A 23,348-nucleotide genomic window follows, 5' to 3' on the forward strand; every position below is an offset into this window, starting at 1 on the left:
TCAGCAAAATCAAGACAAGCAATAGAGTGTGCTATATCCTTGGTCTCTTAAATTGATACATAACTTTAGAGCAAAAAAAGTTAATTGTATATCATAAAATGCAGTTATATATTGATTTACTTAGTTCCATCCTATTAAAGTACCTTGTATTACAAGGCAAAGGAAAGCTTAATGAAATCAATGAGATTCTTTCATATCAAAAAGGATTTTATTTACTTTGAAATACCCGTATTATCTTTTTTAGGTTTTCCTTTCTTAATAAACCATGCACAGAGAATATGTTCCATGTAAAATCTTTCAAGACCATTCACTGGAAATACAGAATTTTAAAAAATGACAGCTAGAAATTTAATGTATCAATTGACTAAACGCAACATTCATTTATAGTGGCACAGAAAAGGAAGTGAAAAACCTAAGTATATGTATTTTCTTAAATATCTTTTGATAGTAACTTCAAGTGTCCAAATTCTGAAAGATTATTTTAATGTATCATATCCTTTGTTCAGACTGAATGAACATTGGTATACTAGGATATGCAGTAAGTGTAGGAAGAAACTGATATTTCAGGCTTTCTTTAGGGTCATCTACTCAAATTAATTGTGCTTACTATTAGATGACATAATTTAAGTAAGTCATAGGAATAAATAATGCTGGAAAAGGGAACACTAATCTGTCTGAATCTGGCAGTCCCTCTTCATGCTCCCTTCATGTCTGCTGAGAATTAACACAAAATGCCTTAATATTTTCACAGTTAGCTACTGAAACAGGATTAAGGAAGCATTTGAAGTAAAATCAACAAAACTATTTTAAAAAGTGAAAAGCAACAAATAGTAAACAGGATTGCTAAAGAGTTAAATAAATTTCATTAGTAGCATGACAGAACCATTCAATTGTTTTTGAAAAGCAGAAGGCAGATGATGAAATTGCACTTAATTCTGAAGCAGTTCAGATACAGCCTATCATTCCTATTCCTTTCTAAAAAGCATTTACAAAACAATTTCTTACCTCCCCTCACAAAAAGGCTCAGCACAACCATTTATACATTCTAGTTGGTTTGTAACATTTGGTCATAACTGATAAACAAGATCACACAATTTTTTCCTATCGTTTTTGTTGATCTGAATCATATTGCTTTAGACCAGAATCGGACAGTTCTAATACAGGATTTACAAATCCACAATACTCGGAATTGCCATTATCATCCATTTCGGCACTAACAAAATCATTCTCCCACTCCAGCCCATTGGAATCATCAGAGGCTGATGTAGGATTACTTCCAGTCTTCTTGCAGCTATACTTAAGTGCTGCCCGGAGAATGTCTTCCTCTGTTTTGGAACGTTCTCTCATTGGAAGCATTCGATTCATTCCTATTATATGGGCAGAGTTATTAGAAATCTTAGTGAAGATTTAAAAACTTTATTAAAAGACTGAAACTATCAGGCTTGACGTGTGAATTAACTTAAAAAAACCAATCCTGGACTTCCCTGGTGGTCCAGTAAGTCCAATCTTCCTTGGTTAAGATTCTTCTTAACCAAGAATCTGCCTGCCAATGCAAGGGACACGGGTTTAATCCTTGGTCCAGAAGATCCCACATGGCACGGGGCAGTTAAGCCCGTGAGCCACAACTACTGAAGCCTGCGTGCCGAGAGCCCGTGCCCTGCAACAGGAGAAGCCACTACGATGAGAAGCTGGTGCACTGCCACAGAGTAGCTGCATCTTGAGTAAAGACCCAGTGCAGCCAAAAATAAAAATGTCCTAAAAATTAAATCAAGTTCTCAAAAATAATCAATCCTATGGAAGACTTTTTAAGGGAAATGTTAAAGTCTAATCCTATAGTGAACATTAGCACTCAACAAAGGATGGTTTCGATGTAACACTGATAAGATGAAACTTCTGAAAAACTGTAAGTAAAGCAGAATGGATGGAGGATTTCAATTGCTATTAGTCTTATATGGCCAAGTTAGTGTGTGGGCCAAACTTCTTTCCTACCTAGATGACAATTTCATTTCCCAGAGTTATAATAACTCTAATGATAATGATAACAATGTACACATTTCTAGAACTTACTAGGTTCCAGTTAACACTGTTTGCAAATGACACATAGAAGCTGATCTGGTCCTCAGCCACTCTATGAAGACACACACAGCACGGTCACTACACCCCATTCTGAAGCTGAGGGAAGCAGGGCAGGAGAAGGACAGTGATTCACCCGTGGTCACACAGCTGCAGGGGCGGTGGGGCAAGAATGTGACTCCATTCGCTTGGGCTTCAAAGTCTGTGCTCTTTTGCTATTCTGACTCTAGCATAACAAAACAGAGATTTCTAGCGGAAACTGTTCCAGATCTAATTCTGAACAGAAAGAAACTGGTCAGTAAAGTGAAAGTAGCAAAAATCTTGGAAGAAAAAAACATCATTTTGGCAGAACAAAGAGAGGGAGGACAGAAAAGAGCCTTGATCTGCGTGTGTAGGATCCACACTGGGAACAGAATTAAAATCAAGGACAAGAGCGTAAGAGAATACTCCCTAGACATGTTCAGCAATTTTGTTTTCCGAGCTTAAAGAATCGAATCCTACAATAATTAAAAATATATTTAATCTATCACTGTTACGACTCCCCCCAAATCAGAGACTCAACCTAGCAAACTACATCATCTTTGTAGACATGATAAAAATGGGAGCTGGGAACTAATATAATTTTGAGGATTTGTCTTTAATTGAATAATACTATGTCTAACGGAAGCTGAATTGTACATCATAAGGTTTCTAGTGAGTTCTGTCCTCTATGAAGTCTAGTTTAATAATTCTATTATAATGACTTGAATAATAAATAACCTTGAAAGTCATGTTATCTAAAAATTTAATTAGCATACAGCGAGGATGACAGAATCAGCAATTAAAAGACCTGAAAAGTCTTTAGATCAAATTGAACAAGTTGTTAAAATAAAATTAAGTTTAAAATTTTCTAATTGGGATCTAAATAATAAGAAAAATATAGGGCTGGAGAAATGGTGTTTAGTTGAGAAGAAGACTTAATGCAATCTTTGCTAAAGTTATTCAGTTTCTCTATTGATAAAACTAAATGGCTTGTCTAAAGGATATCTAAGGTCTACTCCATCTCAAAATTCTATGAAATATTTAATGTTTATGATTTTTCTTAAAGTCCTATATTTTGCAATTGGTTCTTCCTTTTTGGATTACCTATTTCTTAAAATTGGAGAAGGAAATGGCAATCCACTCCAGTATTCTTGCCTGGAGAATCTCATGGACAGAGGAGCCTGGAGGGCTACAGTCCATGGGGTCGCAGAGTCAGACATGACTGAGCGACTAATATATTTCTTAAAAATAGAGGCTTGGGCCTTATTCAGTGAAAAAGCTTTAAAAAAAATCTATATTTTAGCTACAATTTTGAGTACTTGCTATGTGTCACACTATGTGCTGGAGGTTTTACATAAATTTCATTTAATCCTCACAACATTCATGTTTTCATTTCTTCAAATACCTATAGATGCCTATTATATGCCAAGCTTTTTTAGACCCTCAGTATATAAGTGAATAATCATTCTTTAAAGCAGCTTTATAATTCCCTTTTTATGATGAACTACAGCTTAGAGAGATTAAGAAATCTATCTTAAGTACTACAGCTAGAAAGACATACCAGTAAAATTCTAATTCACGTCTGTGTTATGGCTTTTGTACTACCAAAAACCTAACGAACTGTGTATTTATTTCAGTTTAGTCACTCCGTCGTGTCCAGCTCTTTGCGACCCCATGGACTGCAGCACACATCATTATGAAGAAAAAGTTAATTCAGTTGCTCACAATGGGGCAGTGATTCCTACTGAGTTAAGCGGCTGCATTACAAAAATCTTAAAATGAAAAATAACATTTTCTTTCTAAATCTCAAGAAACATTAAGAATTAAGCAACTTTCTAAACAGTTCACCAACAAATGATAATCACTAATACAATAAGAGTCTAAGAAATTTTAAAGACCTTACATTCATTTCAGTTTAAGGAAAGTAAAAGACAAAGCAGATTTCTATAAATTAACACAAATTAAATAAAAATTTTCAAATACCTTCTTCATCTTCCCATTCTAGATCTAAAGATGTGCTGTCATCATTTCCACTAGTTGATTTAGTTTTGGTCATTAAATCACAACTGCTTTCTGTATTTGGTGTCAAAACTGTGGCATCTGATGAGAGCCCTAGAATATACACCAAATCCAATTAGATGCAGTGACACAATACTCCTTTACTACAACCATTTATTTTGCAATAATGATCTCTCTTCAAATAATACTACTTCGTTTAACATCGTAAGAAACAATTACTGAAATCACTACATTGGTAAGCTTCTGTTAGAAATAGTATAAATGGTTTCCCCCGCTTTCTTTTTACTTTTTTTTTTTTTTGTCATCTAGCACAGTAAATACACAAATTTAAATGAATTACAAATTTTTCAAATATGATGAACTCAATGGAAAAAGGAGGGCCAGACTCCCTACGCTGCTGCTGCTAAGTCGCTTCGGTCATGTCTGACTCTGTGCAACCCGAGACGGCAGCCCACCAGGCTCCCCTGTCCCTGGGATTCTCCAGGCAAGAACACTGGAGTGGGTTGCCATTTCCTCCTCCAATGCATGAAAGTGAAAAATGAAAGTGAAGTCGCTCAGTCGTGTCCGACTCTTAGCGACCCCATGGACTGCAGCCCACCAGGCTCCTCCGTCCATGGGATTTTCCAGGTAAGAGTACTGGAGTGGGTTGCCATTGCCTTCTCCGAGACTCCCTATACGTAACTATAAAAATAGCCTGAGATTTTTCTTTACTCCAACTCCTTTTATTTTAAAATTTATTTTATTGAAGTATAGTTGATTTATAAGGTCATGTTAATTTCTGCTGTAAAGCAAAGTGAGTTTTATATATATATATATATATTCATATTCTTTTCTACTATGGTTTATTATAAGACATAGAATATAATTCACTGTGCATACAGGAGGGCCTTGCTGTTTCCACATTCTGTGTATAATAGTTTGAATCTGCTAGTCCCAAGCACCCACCCCATCTCTCCTCCACCCCTCCTCCCCCTTGGCAACCATAAATCTGTTCTCTATAGCTCTGAGCTTGTTTCTGTTTCTCCAACTCCTTTAAAAAACTAAAAATAAAACTGTATATTTAAGAGCTAGTTATTTGGGCAACACAAATTGAAGGGCAGGAAGTTGGAGAAAAACAGAGTCAGGATCTTCAATTATCTGTTTAAAGTGGCATAAAGTAACTTTAAAATGTCCCCACATATTTTAAAAGACTTACTACTACTTCGAAAAACTTCATACTGTGACTTTATATTTCTCAAACAAGATTCAAAGTCATCTTCTGGTCCTGGACTGTAATAAAAGTGAATTTTTAAAAATATATTCATAGTCAATACAACATAATGCAGGCTAAAGTTAAATGATGTCATTTTGATTAGAAAAGGTATATCCCACACAAATTCATAATTACTTACAATCAGAATACCCTAGTCAAAACAGGTCTTTTCTTAGCGCTAGCAATAAACTGAAAATAATATTGGTTAGATTTTGGTTAGTGTTGAAGTCAAATCCAAAGCTCAGCCATAAGTCTAACTATAATTTTCATTACTGAAGCATGAACGAGGTTCTTTGGATGAGCAGGAAACACTCCTGGAAATGTGACACTGAAATTACATCTTCTAAAAAATGATCACACATAAACTTTAAGAAAAGAGCTAAGGAAAACAAAAACAAGAAAGGCATAAACAATTTATCCAAAGGTATTTCAATGTGCTATTGCATCATATTCTATACGAAAGATGTAATCACTCTTAAGAATGCAATAAAGTCAATTTAAAATAAATGATGATGATTTTCCAATATAAAGAAACAAATGTTCTCAGTAATTTACAAGACAGTATCTTCGAGAAACAACTGTTCTTTTTATGGAGCACGTACACACGAACATGTATATAAACATCCAGAGATGAAATGCTTTCTCTTTAGAAATAATATTTCCTACCACAAAGGGAAGAAGTATGTTTCATTATTTACCTTTGATATTCTCCATTGTTGGAAGCACGGCATCGCTGCACAACTCTCTGCCTTTCTTGCTTTGGAAACATAATGCGACACAAGATCACTCTACTGTAAAATTATATTTTCTAAAACTATTCATGAAGTGCCAAAACTTTAAAACTTAAACAGTTACTCTATTGAAGTCTTTTTCCTTAAATTCATCATCGTTCACTTCTATATCATCTTATTTAAGGGTAGAATTTCTCTTAATTTTTCAGTGTATAGTCCTTACATGGTCAGAATATTCATAGGGCTATTAAAAATAACTTTAAAGATATATATTGGTAACTTCCTTATTGCACCTAAGAACTTCTAATAACTGGAAAGGTGAGGAGGAAGAAAGTAATAGTTAAAACAGTATAAGAAGTCCTATTCTGGGTGAAATAAGTAGCAATAAAAGAACTAAAAGATCTGGCTGAGTTTACTCAGAAATAAAAACAAAGGATTTAGAAAACCTGTCAGGAGTTGTGGCTCTGACAGTTATTAGTCATGTGTCCCTGGCATGTCCTATATTTTCTGTTTCTTCGTCTGTAAATTACAGATGGCTATAGCACTGCCCTAGCAAATTCACAGGGCTATTGTGAAAACCAAATGAATTTGCATAATGTGTATCCTCTGTGTCAGTGTATGCTGTACAGACTGCATGTGTTCCCATATCTACTTATTCAAGAAGAAAAAACTCAAGAACTCAAATAGATTCTGCATATGGAATCCTTTTTAGTCTTTAAAAGCAAGCAGCAGAGAATTATAGTAGAAAGAGATGGTTAAATTAGAATCAGAAAAAAATTTACTTTCTTAGTAAAAGGTAGTTAATTTTAAAACTTTTCCATTACTTAGAACTTACTAAACAAAATAAAACTCCCTCATATAATCTGATTAAACTGTTAAAACACCGAAAACAGGAGAAAGAGAGAGAGCACTTGTCACACAGAAACATGATACATGGCTTTTTAGTTTCTCTAAGTTACAATAGTTATTATGTGACATAATCCTTGTTCTGCACTTCAGTTGACACCGCAGCAGAGTTCATGTGGGCCAAAGACGGCACAAGACACTGAGCAGAAAACTGGCTGAGCGATGCTTGAACACTGGCTCTGCCATTTATTAGCTGTAGGATCTTAAGTTGTTCAATATCTCTGTTCCTTGGTCTCATCACCTGTGGAATGGGGATTAAAAACACTATCTTTCTCCCAGGATTGTTGTGAGGACTAAATAAGGTAAAACATGTAAACTAATCCAAACAGTTCCTGCCAGGGCTCCATAAATGTCTGGTATGAAGCTTGTCTGGCATTATGAGAATGCCATATTTGAATACCACATGGTAAATTATGATAAAACTGTTGTTTTCTCTGATGATATGCCAAAGGTTTCCCAAGACCCAAATTGTCAATTTCCCAAAGACAAAAGTACAAAGATGAGAAATATAGTATTCCTATGTGGTGAAATCACTTAGCTTACTCCAATTTTAGGAAGCATGAGAAACTCTTAACAGTTCAAGAAATTGGTGGGGGGAAAAAATTCACAAGAATAAACTTAAAAATGCTGCAGAAATTGTATATAAAGGTCAGTTTTGCAGTGTTTCATTGAAGAGTATATTTGTTTTTCCAAAAGAATACTGAATTTTGGAAAAGTAAATTTCTTCTTTGGGATAAAGAAGAATTGGTATTGTTCAGTCATTAAGTGGTGTCCAACCTTCTGCAACCCCTTGGACTGTAGCCCGCCAGGCTCCTCTATCCATAGGATTTCCCAGGCAAGAATACTGGAGTGGGTTGTCATTTCTTTCTCCAGGGGATCTTCCCAACCCAGGGATTGAACCTGTGTCTCCTATACTGGCAGGTGGATTCTTTACCATGGAGCCACCTGGGAAACCCTAACAAGAATTAGCTTCTCCTAATTTAAAGCCAAACAATAGTCAATGTCAAGTATAAAATTTGATGCTATTTCTAGCTGTTAAAGACCCACTAATTTGCCTTTAAAATCCCTAAGAGTGTAGGAATAAATACATTCATTGTTAACAAGAAGCCCTTGATTCTAGGGGGAAAAACGTCCCGACTAAGATCTGTCAGAGAAAATCAGGAGAAAAGCGGCCCTAAGTATATGCTGGGGTCTCTTCCCCTCACCTCCAAGAGCTTTCGCTGCTTTGCTGCCCTGGCTGCTTCACGCTGTGCAGCGTATAAAGCTTCTTCTTCTAGTCTTAACTTCTCTTCTTGTAAGGCTAACTGTACATGAACAAAACAATAAGGATTAACGAAAATCAGAACCTGTCTAACTGCTCTAAAAATAAAATGTTTCTATTTATAAAATAAAAAGAAATTATTAAAAAAAGAATTGAGCTCTACAAAGCATAATAGAATTGAAATTTTTGTGATCTATTTCAATTTCTCTTTTTACAAAGTATTTCAAATAGTATCAAACATATTACAGAATTCTTAGAAGTTGAGTTATAAAGTAGAGCATCTTGTTTGCATAAATACAAGACTGTTTCTTTCTTTAGAATATGCGGTGATCTTCATTCTCAACCATCATTCCAATGCCTATCACCCTACTTAGTTTATTGTTTGGGCCCTTGTTAGTTCAAGGTCTTCAAAACTAAGGTCAATCATATCATTGTCTACCAAAGTGAAGTAAGCTTTCACAAAGTTCATGTCATATTGATACATGTGTCCTGAATTTTATTACTATCATTAAAAAATTAATTCCAAATTTAAGTTCCTGCCATTCATAGTAGCATACAAACTGCTTTAGTGATAATCTGTTGCAAGTCAAATCAAATTTAAAAATCAAATTCCAACACAATATTTTTCTTTAGCCTAATATTAGCATCTATTGTGTAGCTTAATGCTGTTGAAATCATTAATTGCAAATAATTTAGTATTAAACAGGTACTAAACAGACTACTTTTAAATGTATAATGGAATATGACTAATTCCATTTAGTTTAATGAATAGCAAAACTAATTATAGGCCATTTCTGTAAATATACTAAAATAGAACATTTATGATTGTTAGAAGTACTTGGTTCACTTATTAAGAGTAATTAAGTCCAAGACTAACAGAAAGATTTTAAAAAATGAACCATTTATTGTGAAACACAATCATTGTTTAATGTTAGTTTTAAACACGAAGGTTCAGGTATTTTACCACAGGGCCTAATTGTGAGTTCAGAAGATCATTTTCAGAAGGATGTATTCTCTTCACTTACTGGCAGCATATGATTGCTGATAAACCAAACTGAGCCAAATTATTATAGGTTGGAATAATTTTTAACTTTTAAATAATTTTCATCTGCGTATATCTAAATTTAGGTCCAATGACTATTCATATGCAATATATTATTTAATAACACCTTTCTCCTATAAACAGAGACATGATAAAATATATTAAGCAACATAAGACTAATTACCTCTTTTTGGATTTTCATATCAAGATCTTTCTGTTTTTCAACAATGGAATCATAATGCTTCTCTCTCAGGTCAACAATTTCTTCCTCAGTAAGAGGCCTACACAGAAAAAGAGAAAGAAAGTAAAAAAAAAAAAGTGCTGATGTGTTCAAGTTTAAATAAAACACTCACAAAATCAGTGAAATTCTGAAATTTTACTGTCAAAATGTGTTAAAGCAATTCAATGCTGATTTCAACTCTTAAGAGTAAAAAAAAAGAAATCATACATTCTAATACTTTTTTTAATGTACTAATTTGGTACGTAAGTTGAAGATGACATACTATCAAGAGTATTTTTTAGCACTACAATCAACTTTAAAGAAACGTGGACTCCATGTGCCTTTACTTTGGCTCTAGTTCTTTTTGACCATATCCCAAGATGTGCATCATAAAATACAAACCTCAGTATACTATACTCTTGATATCAGCCCTCATGTCATTCTGGAATTCTTAACTCTCTTACCCACTGCCCTCCTATTTATCCTGCTCAATCCCCCTGGCCACCTCAGGCCCTTGATCCTTCCCTTTTGTCTCTTGTTTATCTATCCTGATCATCTTCTGGCTTCACTTCACTTACAACCAACATGGATCCCATGGCAAATCTGAAGTACTTTCTTACCCACACATTCACCTTCTTGCATAACCTTCTTTGTGCCTTATTCACCCAGATTACTCATTCTCTGACTCTAGATCATTTCCAAGATTAGCTCTTCCTGCCGAGAGCTGCTAGAAAAAATCAAACATACACCTGGGCCTCTGCCCCCAGCAATAACCCTTTACTTATACGAGGCCAACTTCCTCGCATATACTATTCTAATTACTTCAAAATCTTCACATACACGCTCTTTAAGTTCCTCATGAAAACTCTTCTCTTAGAAGTCAATTGCACCCCACTATGAGACATGAGGAAACATGTCTCCAACCATCAAATCCCTCAATTTCTTGCCAGTGCTCCTCTTACCTCGGTCTATCCTCCCTTCTCTCCTCTCTTTCCTCTACACAAGTCGCATTCTTAGTTTGTTCAGGGTCACCCATCCTGCTTATACTTGATTCATTCGTCACTGGTGCTACTCCTATCCCAGCCCCACTCCAGAGAATTCTGTGGGGTGCTGCACCATCAATTAGCACTTCTCTTCTTAAGTCTACTCTTCCTATCTGTTTTCACCTCTCTTCCTTGTGAAGACGGGAAGAAAGGAAAGAAGAAAGAAGGAAAAACTTTCAATTGATCTATACCTATCTCTGGCTTCCCTGGTGGCTCAGAGGTTAAAGCGTCTGCCTGGAATGTGGGAGACCTGGGTTCGATCCCTGGGTCGGGAAGATCCCCTGGAGAAGGAAATGGCAACCCACTCCAGTATTCTTGCCTGGAGAATCCCATGGAGGGAGGGGCCTGGTAGGCTACAGTCCATGGGGTCGCAAAGAGTCGGACACGACCGAGCGACTTTCACTCACTCACATACCTATCTCTAACTACTGCTCCCTCTCTTTCCCATTTCAGCCAAAACGTCTGAAATTAAGTTTGATTGATAACACATCTGGCAGTTACTATATGTCAGGTTCTCTTTTATGTGCTTTACATATACTAATGTTAACTCTTGCAACAACCCTATAAGGTAGGTAAGATAAGGGAAATGAGACAAAGACAGATTATGTCAAAGTAAGTCATATAGTTCATGGCAAAGCCAGAATCTGAACCCAAGTAGTCTAGCTCCTTGCTCTTAACTACTGTGTTTCTCTTACCTTCTATGTTCTTACTTCCCATTCTCTCATCAAAAAATGGCAGTCTGCTTTCATTACTAGGTAATCAATGGCTTCTATGTTGCCAAATATAATAGATAGTTTTAAGTCCTTATACTATTACTTCCATGTCCTGTGGCAATGCTGGCCATTCCCTCCCCTCCATCTGTCTGTCAGTCTGTCTCTACCTCCTTCCTGGCTTTCTATGCTCTCCTGATTGCTTTTGCCCACTGCTCCTTGATTGTCTTCTGAATCCTCTTCTAGTGTCTGTCTATTCAATCCTGAAACTGCTAAACCAATGTTCTCTCTCCATGATCCAACCACCCCACCTGCTCATCTTCTCCAACCTTCAGTCAGTTCAGTTCAGTTCAGTTGCTCAGTCATGTCCAACTCTTTGCAACCCCGTGAATCGCAGCACGCCAGGCCTTAGGTCTTGATAATTATCATGGTTTTAACCAGAGCTGTATAAGGTAATGTCTCCTCCTACATTTGTTCCTCTAGCCCTAACTTCTGCTGGGCTTTTTTTTTTTTTTTTTAGTGTTTTGAGGTATTATTTATACAAAGTGAAAAACATGATTAGTAAAACAAGTTTCAGAATGTCATTAAGGAAGGAAAAGGGGTATAAAGTTTAAAAAAATTCAAAGAAATGTACTTATCGATATTAATATAGTTTTTTAAACTAAAATATACATAAAAACTTAGGTTCAATAAGAAAGCACTTAAGCACATTAAAATCTTTAATGTTTAAAACAATCTTTTGAAATGTTATTATTTATCTCAATCTTATAGAAAGAAATAACCAAGGTCCTGAAATGTAAACTGTTCAATGCCTCAAAGCAAGCAGATGACACAGCCTGGATTTTTAGAAGCTTATTATAGTTTACATAGAAGTAGTTTGTTTAAAAAAAAAACAAAACGCCTTACCTATGACTGCTTCCTGGGCTTTCTCCCTGTACAAGAATTAATTAAACAATTACACAAATTTTACTAGCTGAATTCTATTTAAGGCAAGCCAATAAAATTTTTATTTAGTCGAAATATTTTCTGCTTATCTATCTTTAACAGATTTCATTACTAAAACTCTTTTCAATAAAAAGCTTTAACATTTTACTATTTCTCAAAGGCAGAATTTACTTTAATATCTATCTTAATTAAAAAGCAACCAATTGCTGAGCATTTCCCAATTTTTTAATAACAAATATTTACTATATATCAAATGAACTTCTGGGTTCAAGATGGTACTAGACAGATACTCTCTATGCTCTGATCGTTCACAACTGATCTTCATTATTCGCAGATTCCAAAACTGCAAATTCACCAATGAGCTAAAATTTATTTGTAACATCAAAACCAATACTCGCTGCACTCTTGTGGTTGTTCATGAGCATGACCAGAGCAGCAGCAATCCAAGCTGCCTGATGTGCACATGCCCCGCTCAAGCAGAAGGCGACGCTCTGCCTCCCTGCGTCAGCACTTGCTGGGTGCCCTCTTTGCAGCCTACACAGTGCCACTTTTTTGTGCTTTTTTTGGTTGCTGATTTTGCTGTTTAAAATGACCCCCATGTATAGTGCTAAAGTGCTATCTATTGTTCCTAATCACACGAGAAGTTATGATATAGTTTATGGAGAAAATATATGTGTTTGATAAGCTACATTCAGGCATAAATTATTAAGTGCTGTGCATAGTCAGTTCAAAGTTAATGAATCAATAGTATACATTAAAAATAAGATGTCAAACAGAAACACAAAACAAGGTTATACATTGTTCAGCTGATAAAAAGGTGATCAGAAGCTTGCAGGAAGATAATGCTGTATTTTCCCTAGGAGTAGTGTTCTGGTATTCACTAATTGAGCATTCATGACAACTTTATAGAACATAATTACCACGGATTTATGCATTTCTTACATATCTGAGCTATTCACTTCCCACAACTAAAATATATGACTAAGTAACTGCAGAAAGAAAATTCCAAATGGTCACATCAACTTAGGAAAAAGCACTACAAAGCAGGACATGACATTCAATTAAACCAAACACTATGACACGAGAGAGGAACAGACTGGTCAGCAGACAAACTCAAACCAACAAAACGTGCCTTAGGAAAACACAAGGAATCACATTCTTTTTTAAAAAAATGTAATAAAATGTGAGGATGAATTGTATTGAAGGTTAAGAGAACTCTTACATTTAGTACTTGTCAGAAACTTTAAAAATACCATGGTAAGTGTTTGTTTAAAAAAATACACAAAATTAAAGTTACTTTTGAAAAGGGAAAGAAACTAGATTCTATGAAACATTAAAACTATTTGGGAGAAATTTTACTGGGAAAACAAAAGGTTAAAAGAGTTTCTCAAATATGTTCTATCAGATGATAATAAATATGTATTACTATTTTAAAAATGGATTTATACCCAAATTAATTTGGGAAATGCTAAATTGGACAAGTTGAAATAATTTTAACAGTTCTTTAGCAATTTCTTTAAGAGTTCTTCTCAGAACCTTTAAAATGCTAATTTATACTGAGACTAGTATCGTGTACACACTATGGGAAATGCTGGGCTAAAGAATAATTTAAATTTGATGTAATATATTTTCCTCTTTCCTCAGAAAACAAAAATGATAAAGAAAGACAAAACCCGCAATGCTCTTCTATATGCATTCACTTTAGAGATGTGAGAAGCTCAAGGAAGGTTAAGTAATTTGCACAAACTCATATAATTAGTAAAGATGGAAATTAACACACAAACTAAAACTCTATAACTATACCAGTGCCTAAGAAACATATACCACATTGCACTAATTCTAAAACGTACTTTTTTTTCCCATTTTAACATTTCTGTACTTGGTATACATCTTAAAATTGATTTTTAGATGAGGTGAAATGTAAAAATAAACAAAAAGAAGACTGATAAAAAGAATGGCTAAAGTCAGAAAGTGATTGTAAAACAAACATATATAAATTCTACCCTCAGAAATTTGTGAAAACTATGGAGCTGGTGATGGACAGGGAGGCCTGGCGTGCTGCGATTCATGGAGTCGCAAAGAGTTGGACACGACTGAGCGACTGATCTGATCTGATCTGATGGGTCAAAGAATGGTTTACTCTGGATCATTGAGGAATTTAACCTACTTAGTGGCAAAATGTTAGAAATATCTTTTCTTAAAGTTCCTCAAGTTCTACAGAATATTGTAAAAACCTGTTTTAAATATATGTATATATAAACACATATATAAAGGATAGATGAAACTATATATATTATATACATATGTGATATTTTACAGAGGCTGTATATACATATGTAATACATAGGCTGTGTTACATATGTTTCATCATAGAAAATTCTGAATAATTTGCTAATATAAATTAGTAAGAGAAGGAAATAAGGGACTAAAAAGTAAAACTAAGAACTAAAATGTTAAAAATTCTAAAAGAAAAGATAACATAATGAAAATGTTAAAAAATAACTGTCAGAAGTAGTGAGATGCTCTATGAGAACAAATTGGATTATCTACTACTGTGAAAATACTTACTTCATCACTTTCTACTAGATTCTCAAACTGAAACAACAAGAAAGAAAGTGTTAGGATGAATATTTGTGTAAGGTACATGTCTCACAAAAAATTTTAAGTTATTTTTTCATTTCAAAAATAATATACCTTTATTTTATAAGATAAAATATAAGTAATATATCTCTTTATACACCATTTCATTTGATTTATTAAACAAGATAGCCAAGACAAGAATACATCATTTATGACTTTTATTAAAAAGAAAATGGAAAATTACAGCAATTTTCTACATAAATCAGAAACTTATACACCAAAACTTTCATCTGAACTAGGTAAATTATCTATTTCATGGATCTTTTAAGTCCACACTGCTAGAATTTCCTAATTCACCTGAGTTCAGAAAGAATTATTTAATATTGTAAGTCCCTCAAGAAATAGAACTAAAAGATATTCAAGAATTTCTCTTATGTTTTTATTTATTCATCTATTCATTCATATAATGATTCACTGAAAATCAAGATGGTAGTTGCTATTTCTAAATACAGTGTCTTTCTAGAGATACAAATGTAAAAACTTTGATCATAATGTGATGAATGCTATCATGTCAAAAGACCAAATGAAAGTCATCATGTTAAATTATATTATGAAAATATTTATACTTTAAATAGAAATAATATGATATGTGACTACTTGAAAGAAAAGAAAATATATTTAACTGTTAATATTTTTTTTGTTGTTTAAAGATCAGGAAACAGTGAATTCAAAATGTTTATAAACTACAAGAATCTAAAGTGAGGACTTTAAAGTGTTTAGCATTATTACTTTGAACTTATATTTTGTGCCAGTTTGTAATTTATTAAAAACAAACAAACAAACCTAATTCCTGGTTCACATGTTTCTTTATTTTATATAAAAGGCAGTTGTAGATTGGGTATAAGTTCTGCCACATATAAGTGTTGTAATGTAGTCCAATTTCTTCTCCTGTCTAAGCCTCTGATTCTCACCCATAAAGCAAGGTGACATCCACCTGTTCCACAGAATTGTAGCAAGAATGTGCAATGACACTGATAAACTATATGGTGAAGGCTGGGGCATAGTAGGGTCTGAGCAAATGGCGGATTCTGTCATTATGTTTTACATAACAAAGAATAATCAACTCAGTGACTCTTTTTGTAGAGTTGCTTCAAATCAACTTGCTGCTTTGATTCTGTCACACCTCTACTAGGACAGGCCAATGATGTCTAGACTCATAGCCTACTAAGCCACTGTAACCGATACAAGAGTACCCTCAACCTCAGTTGTGCAGGGCAGAAAAGACAAAAACAAAACACAAAAACACTCTCTCTTAAGCAATTCTGTTAGAAGAACAGGACCTTAGTCTTCTGCAAACTTATTTTCCCCATTTACACTTCCCCCACCACTCCAATTCTTTCCTTCTTCACCAGCATGGATAATACTGAAATATCAATAGTCCATACTAAATTTAGGTCCACATCCTTCCCCCTTAATAAAAAAAAAAAAGTCCCTCTTGCCCTTCTCAAGGTACTTTTATCCAATCAGATTTACAACACTACTTACCTCTATAGTTAAGTGCTCACCTCTTGAGCATGTTCTAAAATACTTGGATCTGGGAAGAAAAACAGAATAACAACTTTAAAAATTACAATTAATGCTAAAACTGAGTTACTGTAGTTTATAATATAATAAAAATTATTTCCTCAAAAGCAACTTTAAATTCGCCAATATACAGCATCTTATATTTACAAAAAGGAAACATCGAACTTACAAAAGAATACAGATAGTCCCGATTTTTAAACGCAGTTGAAGTGTTTAATCAACTCATAATTTTCTATTGGTCCTAACAGTTACGAAACTTGTAATCGTAAGTTAATTTATATATATTTATTACATAGAATACAATTAAATTTAAAATTTTATCTCATTATTTTTACTGTATCAAGAAAAATATCTTGTTAAAACACTGGTGTGTTAAATAATCTATAAGAGCATGTTCCCAATTTTGTTAAAGAAAATGTATAAACATATAAGATTCCACAAAACAACAAAAATCTAAAAAGATATATGCCGTTTTGCTGAGTGGTTATCTCTAGATGGTGGGATCACATGCATGCATGCATGCCAAGTTGCTCCAGTCGTGTCTCTCTGTGGCCCCATGGACTGTAGCCCACCAGGCTCCTCTGTTCATGGGATTCTCCAGCCAAGAATACTGGAGTGGGTTGCCAGGCCCTCCTCCAGGGGATCTTCCTGACCCAGGGATCGAACCCATGTCTCTTACATCTCTTGCACTGGCAGGCAGGTTCTTTACCACCAGTGCCATGTGGAAAGCCCCGGTGGGATCATATATGTTTATACAAAGCCATGCCTGCAAAAATTAGAGGAAGAAAATGAAAAAACCATATACTTCATATATACATCAACCAAATAATCCATTAAATTAACTGTTCCAACTAGGGCCAAATATTGACTTTAATTTTAATTTCTCCCCACAATGTATACATATGTCAAATCACCATGATGCATACTTTATATGTCTTACAATTATGTCAATTATATCTGAATAAAGCTGAAATTTAAACATTCTAATCATTTTTTTCTGCTTCTACTAGTGAAACTCACATGCAGTCAAATAAGTGTCTCCTATGTAATACCTGCTCCAAAGATACGACCACATTCCATTAACTGTATGTCTTCTAACTATTACAGTATACAAGTTGGTACAGGTCAGAGTCCCTCAAAGTCCTTTACTACTGCAAGTGCCTGAAATTTTAAAACTTTCACTTATAATGTGGATCCTGTTATTGTTGCCTAACCTGGTGGCAGAGAACACCCGCCATCCTCCCATGGGGATCCAAACCTCACACTGTGGGTTCCTGGCGTGCCAGGATTCTGTAACAGAAAGCACCCCTTTGGGAGATGGAAAAATCCAGGAGTTAGGACAGATCAGAATACTTTTTATTATGTGTATATGTGTGCAGAGATGGCAGACAGGTTTAGTAAAAGAGAATGGTATACTACCATGACTAAATGTTTATTATCATCAAGAATAAAAAATAATTTTTCCTGTACAATCTTTATTTGCTAACAGATGCAAAGCAGTTTTATTGCCCATTAAGAGATCATCAGTAAAAACCAAAACATTTGGTATTATCATCATAATAATATTATTACCATAATAATAATCACATTATCATAATAATTCATGAAACATATGCAACGTAAATAAAGTACCCTAATATTCCAGGCATCTAGTGCTCCCATTCGTCTATCTTTCCCATTTCTCAAATAAAAACAGAAGTGAGTTGAGTTTTCCAGTACCACTGGTGTTCTGGTATTATGATTTATGTTTAAAGTGCTATATGCTCTCCCTCAGCAATCATCACTCTCTTCGTTTGGGGAATTAAAACACCATTTTCCTTCAAGTTAAGAGAAAACGTGGGTCCTCATAAGAATTTGCTCCTGCAAGTGTCAGGAACCATGTGAATCATAGAGAAATGAGTGGGGATAAAGGCACAGAGAAAGAGGGGATGTATGAATAATTATGCAATTAAAATTTGAGCCTAAACAGTTTGCACTAGAGTGGTGTCATTGAGAGAAATGAATAGATTAAAGAAATATTTAGAAGATAAAAATCATCTAGTGAGGGAGATGGAATGGAAAATGCAAGATGATGAGAAGTGTCATAATCTCAGTGGGAATGTAACAGAAAAGAAGCAAGCGTCAGGAATGGAGGTGCAAGAGAAAAAAGAAATGTGGTAAATCCAAGACCCAAAACTTAAATGCCAGAGGGGGAAAAGGAAAAAGGACAAAGTGGTGTAAAAAACTGCAAAAGCCCTCTAGAATCACAGTATCGCATAAAATAAAGCTGAGCTCTGAAATAATTCGTTAAAGTCACATCACATGTGCATCATGAATTTAGTCATAAGCCCTGGAGGGAAGGGGAAGATGACAAATAAAATGGGGAACAATCCACCATTGTATTCAAGAGCATGTATATTCAGGTGCACTAATAATGAGCTGCTGAAACAGGTTCCAAAAGCAATAATTTAAAACAAAAATCTGTGTTCCCTCTTTTTAAATACAGTCTGCTGCTGCTGCTGCTGAGTCGCTTCAGTCGTGTCCAACTCTGTGCGACCCCATACAGCAGCCCTGCAGGCTCCCCCGTCCCTGGGATTCTCCAGGCAAGGACACTGGAGTGGGTTGCCATTTCCTTCTCCAATGCATGAAAGTGAAAAGTGAAAGTGAAGTCGCTCATTCGTGTCCTACTCTTAGCGACCCCATTGACTGCAGCCCACCAGGCTCCTCCGTCCATGGGATTTTCCAGGCAAGAGTACTGAAGTGGGGTGCCATCGCCTTCTCCTTTAAATACAGTCTAGAACTCTCCAAAGCAATCCTTGCACATTTCTTTCTTTACACACAATCATCATGTCCCTGAGAGCTTTCTCTAAGTAATGTTAAGTTTCTGTATAACCATTCTACTGTTGCTAAAGATGTGAAAGTTGACTCAAGTATGTAAAGGATATTAAAGAGGTAGAAAAGATAGGCTATCCCACTCCAAATGATCATGGCAAGTAAAAGAACTTGTAAGAGTCTGAAAGTAAAGGGGTACAAAAACGGTGATTCTTGTATGTATATCTATTTATCAGTGTTATCAAGGCAGATATCAAGACAATCATTTATTTAGGACAAAATCAGTCTCATCAAGAACTGAATGAAAATATAGTTCTTTATGCTTCTACATGTTATTTTGCAAAGCAGGCAAATACTCTTTTATATCAAAGTGACTTAAGTAAAAGATAACTTAAAAATTCTCATAAATCCTACATTCTTATAGTTCCTTTTCTTCATATTCTACTGTATAATATCTGTTAAAATAATAGTCTTTCATCTTCTGTTTGACATTATAAATAATTAATGAAGAATCATGGTAAATTTGTTCCACAGTCTATTAAAAATTAAAAGCTCCCCAGGACTCTTTTCTGGACAGAGGATTGGAAAGGTTAGAGATAGAAGCCCTGGCAAAAGCTATTACATTGATGACGATGGACAAATTATTTTTCAAGTAGTATCAAATACATCAATGCAGGTTTAACCATTCAAATCTCAAGGGATAATCCATCAACAGATTTTCCAGGTAGGAACAGCATCAACATAGGTGGTAATAATAAAGTAATAATATTTACTGTTAAATAAGTCTCTCGCTAATGAAGGCAAATTTAGGAAAAATGGATGTTCAAAAAACTTCTTGTGTTCCTTGGAAGAGAAGAGGCAAATCTTCCTGCTAAACTTTTGAAGACAGAAAACACGGATTAAAAAAAAAAGCCACTGTCCTTTAAGAGAAGCCTGACTTAGAAGAAACCAATAACCAGAAGGGACCTTAGAGGTCTTTCATTTCTTTCTCACTCATCTTCTGCAGTCTATGAGCAGCATCTGAAATTGTCAACAACCTTCTTTTAAAAACTGTTGCTGCTTAATGTGTCCATGATTTTGAACCTTCTAATTCTTACTTCCCTCGATGAATGACAGACATAGCTATGTATTTATATTTAAAACATAAAAATGAGTAAAAATTGACCCACGATTCAGGAGATTTACAGTCTAATGGGACAGACACATAGGTGAACTAGCATGGTGGTCGTTAATTCACCTGTGTGTCTGTCCCATTAGACTGGAATCAAGATTGCCAGAAGTATCAATAACCTCAGATATGCAGATGACACCACCCTTATGGCAGAAAGTGAAGAGGAACTAAAAAGCCTCTTGAGGAAAGTGAAAGAGGAGAGTGAAAAAGTTGGCTTAAAGCTCAACATTCGGAAAACGAAGATCATGGCATCTGGTCCCATCACTTCATGGGAAATAGATGGGGAAACAGTGGAAACAGCGTCAGACTTTATTTTTTGGGCTCCAAGATCACTGCAGATGGTGACTGCAGCCATGAAATTAAAAGACGCTTACTCCTTGGAAGAAAAGTTATGACCAAACTAGATAGCATATTAAAAAGCAGAGACATTACTTTGCCAACAAAGGTCCGTCTAGTCAAGGCTATGGTTTTTCCAGTGGTCATATATGGATGTGAGAGTTGGACTGTGAAGAAAGCTGAGCACCGAAGAATTGATGCTTTTTAACTGTGGTGTTGGAGAAGACTCTTGAGAGTCCCTTGGACTGCAAGGAGATCCAACCAGTCCATTCTGAAGGAGATCAGCCCTGGGATTTCTTTGGAAGGAATGATGCTAAAGCTGAAACTCCAGTACTTTGGCCACCTCATGCCAAGAGTTGACTCATTGAAAAAGACTCTGATGCTGGGAGGGATTGGGGGTAGGAGAAGAAGGGGACGACAGAGGATGAGATGGCTGCATGGCATCACCGACTTGATGGACGTGAGTCTGAGTGAACTCCGGGAGTTGCTGATGGACAGGGAGGCCTGGCGTGCTGTGATTCATGGGGTCGCAAAGAGTCGGACATGACTGAACGACTGAAGTGAAGTGAAGTGATGCTCTGAAAGGGCTATGTTCTCAAGAGGAGCATCAAAAATCAGCTGAAGAGGAAGGAATCAGCCAGGCCCCCAGTAGTGGAAAGAAATGTTTAGGGAGCAGCAGTAGCTACCAAAAGCGAAGGGGAATGAAAAGATCAAGACTGTATACATTAATTCTGTCAACAAGTATTTACTAAACATCTACATACTAAGCATATAACCTGGAGTTGGGTAGTCAATGGTAAGCAAAGTAAGCATGAACGTGTTCCTTTACACAGAGAGCAGAAAATAATAATCAAATAAGCACACTATTGCAGGTAAAACTATAGTCTGAGGAAGTGCTGACAAGATAAGGAAGATGGTTCCATTATGGTGAGAACTTATTCTCAGAGTGTGGGAAACAGATTGGGAAGATTCCCATGAGAAATAATCCTTGAAATGTCAACTAAAAGATGAGTAAGTAGGACTTATCTAAGTAAATAGGGAAGAAATTGATTCAAGGAAGAGTGTGACAAAATGAGGCAAAAACAAACAAAAAAGGCAAGGAATAGATAATGTGAGGTCTTGAAAGCTACACTGAAGATTTCAGTCTTTATCCTGGAAGTATGGTAAACCACTGAAGAAAATGGTAGGGGACATTCAGAAGGTATAATCTACAAAATGTGACAACTTGGACTTGGAGGATGAGTGAAAGGGAGGACTTTAATATGCTTCTCAGACTCATGGCTTTGGTAATTGTATATCGTTTTGCCATTCACAAAGTAGGGCACAAAGTAGTAAAAATACTTGGGGTTTTAAACAAAATGGGGAAAAAAAAGGAGTAAAGAACTGTGAGAAGGAAAGAAAGGTGAGCTCAACTTTACAAAATGAATTTGAGGTTTTGTTTGATACCCAAGGGGAAATACTCAGTAGGCAATTAAGATACTCAGGGCTCAGACTGAGATGACTGAGCTCATTAGTATGTAGGTAGTAGGTGAAACCATGTGCTTTCCTGCCATCAGCCAGGAAAAGTATATTATGGAAGGCAAATATATTAAGGAAGAACAGAGGGAGATTCAGAACAGAGCCTTGGGGAGTCCTCAAGGTACAATACAGAATGTCCAAGAAATTCTTACTCATTTCAGGCTACCATGGTTTTCCTTCCTAACTTCTGAAATTTCAAGAGAAACGTCTTACGCTTATATATTTCTCAAAGCTGACAAATATGCAGAAAACCAAACTGAATCTCTCAATAATGACTACTGATTACTATATTTTAGTAATACACATTATTGTAAAATATTTAAAAATTCTCATTGGTACTCTATATGGTCTCTAAAAAGAAAGTCAACACAAAACTGGTGGGATATATGTTTCACTGTGTAATGTTTTTCCAAAGTTAGGGGATAGCTTGAAAAATAAAAAAGAAGAATACATGCTGTTTCCTAGATCTTACAAGTTCACAAGTAATATTCATTTGACAAACATGAGATACTAAAAATGAAGAAAGATAAAACACAGTCCCTGACCCAGAAGAGCTCTCAGCCCATACCACCGTGTATACCAGGAGGCAGAGACCACAGTCTACAGGCCAAGTATGGCCCAATGCCTGTTTCTGTTAATAAAGTTTTAATGGAACACAGTCACCTTCATTTATTTACATATTGTCTACGGCTGCTTTTGTGCTAAAATGGCAATGGTGAATAGCTGCAACAGAGGTGTTATGGCCTGCAAAGCCTAAAATGTGTATTAGTTGGCCCTTTACAGAAAAAGTCTGCAATCCCTAATACACAGTAGACTTAAGTCTGTAGGAAATACTATTTCCTCAGGGAGATAATATTGTTTCAGGGGTTTAGAGCAGGTTTCATAGGGAAGGGAACATTGAAGGATAAGTAAAAGCTCACCAAGAACAGGAAAAGAAGAAAAATATCACATACAGAAAGGCACAAGAAGAGAGAACACTGCATGTTAGGAAAATAGAAACAGGCAGAGTCCATTTGGTATACAGGGTACTTGGCATACGCCAAGCGAAAGAACGGTAGAGAATCCTTTCACTGACTTCCCCTGCCTATGCTGCCCTGTTCATGTCAACAAGGAATAAAACCTACA

The 23,348-nt window shown here is 35.5% G+C and overlaps 1 protein-coding gene across 5 annotated transcripts in view; it reads right to left on the reverse strand.

Annotated features, from left to right (window-relative positions):
• Positions 1–465: 465 nt before the first annotated feature.
• Positions 466–23,348, reverse strand: part of AP1AR (adaptor related protein complex 1 associated regulatory protein) — a 28,113-nt gene continuing 5,230 nt past the window's right edge. The window contains exons 2-10 of one of the 5 annotated variants that reach the window (XM_061419381.1): positions 16,349–16,397; positions 14,792–14,818; positions 12,185–12,210; positions 9,490–9,586; positions 8,208–8,306; positions 6,064–6,122; positions 5,309–5,382; positions 4,078–4,206; positions 466–1,367 (exon numbers count right to left, since the gene is read on the reverse strand). In XM_061419381.1, the coding sequence (XP_061275365.1) occupies positions 1,102–1,367; positions 4,078–4,206; positions 5,309–5,382; positions 6,064–6,122; positions 8,208–8,306; positions 9,490–9,586; positions 12,185–12,210; positions 14,792–14,818; positions 16,349–16,397 (826 nt within the window). In that variant the 3' untranslated portion in view covers positions 466–1,101. Of the gene's footprint in view, positions 1,368–4,077; positions 4,207–5,308; positions 5,383–6,063; positions 6,123–8,207; positions 8,307–9,489; positions 9,587–12,184; positions 12,211–14,791; positions 16,398–23,348 lie in introns of those variants that run through there. The other 4 variants (XM_061419383.1, XM_061419382.1, XM_061419384.1 and 1 more) reach the window with 4 other exon arrangements.

This window comes from Bos javanicus, chromosome 6 (assembly GCF_032452875.1).
Source record: "Bos javanicus breed banteng chromosome 6, ARS-OSU_banteng_1.0, whole genome shotgun sequence".
Classification (NCBI taxonomy): domain Eukaryota; kingdom Metazoa; phylum Chordata; class Mammalia; order Artiodactyla; family Bovidae; genus Bos; species Bos javanicus.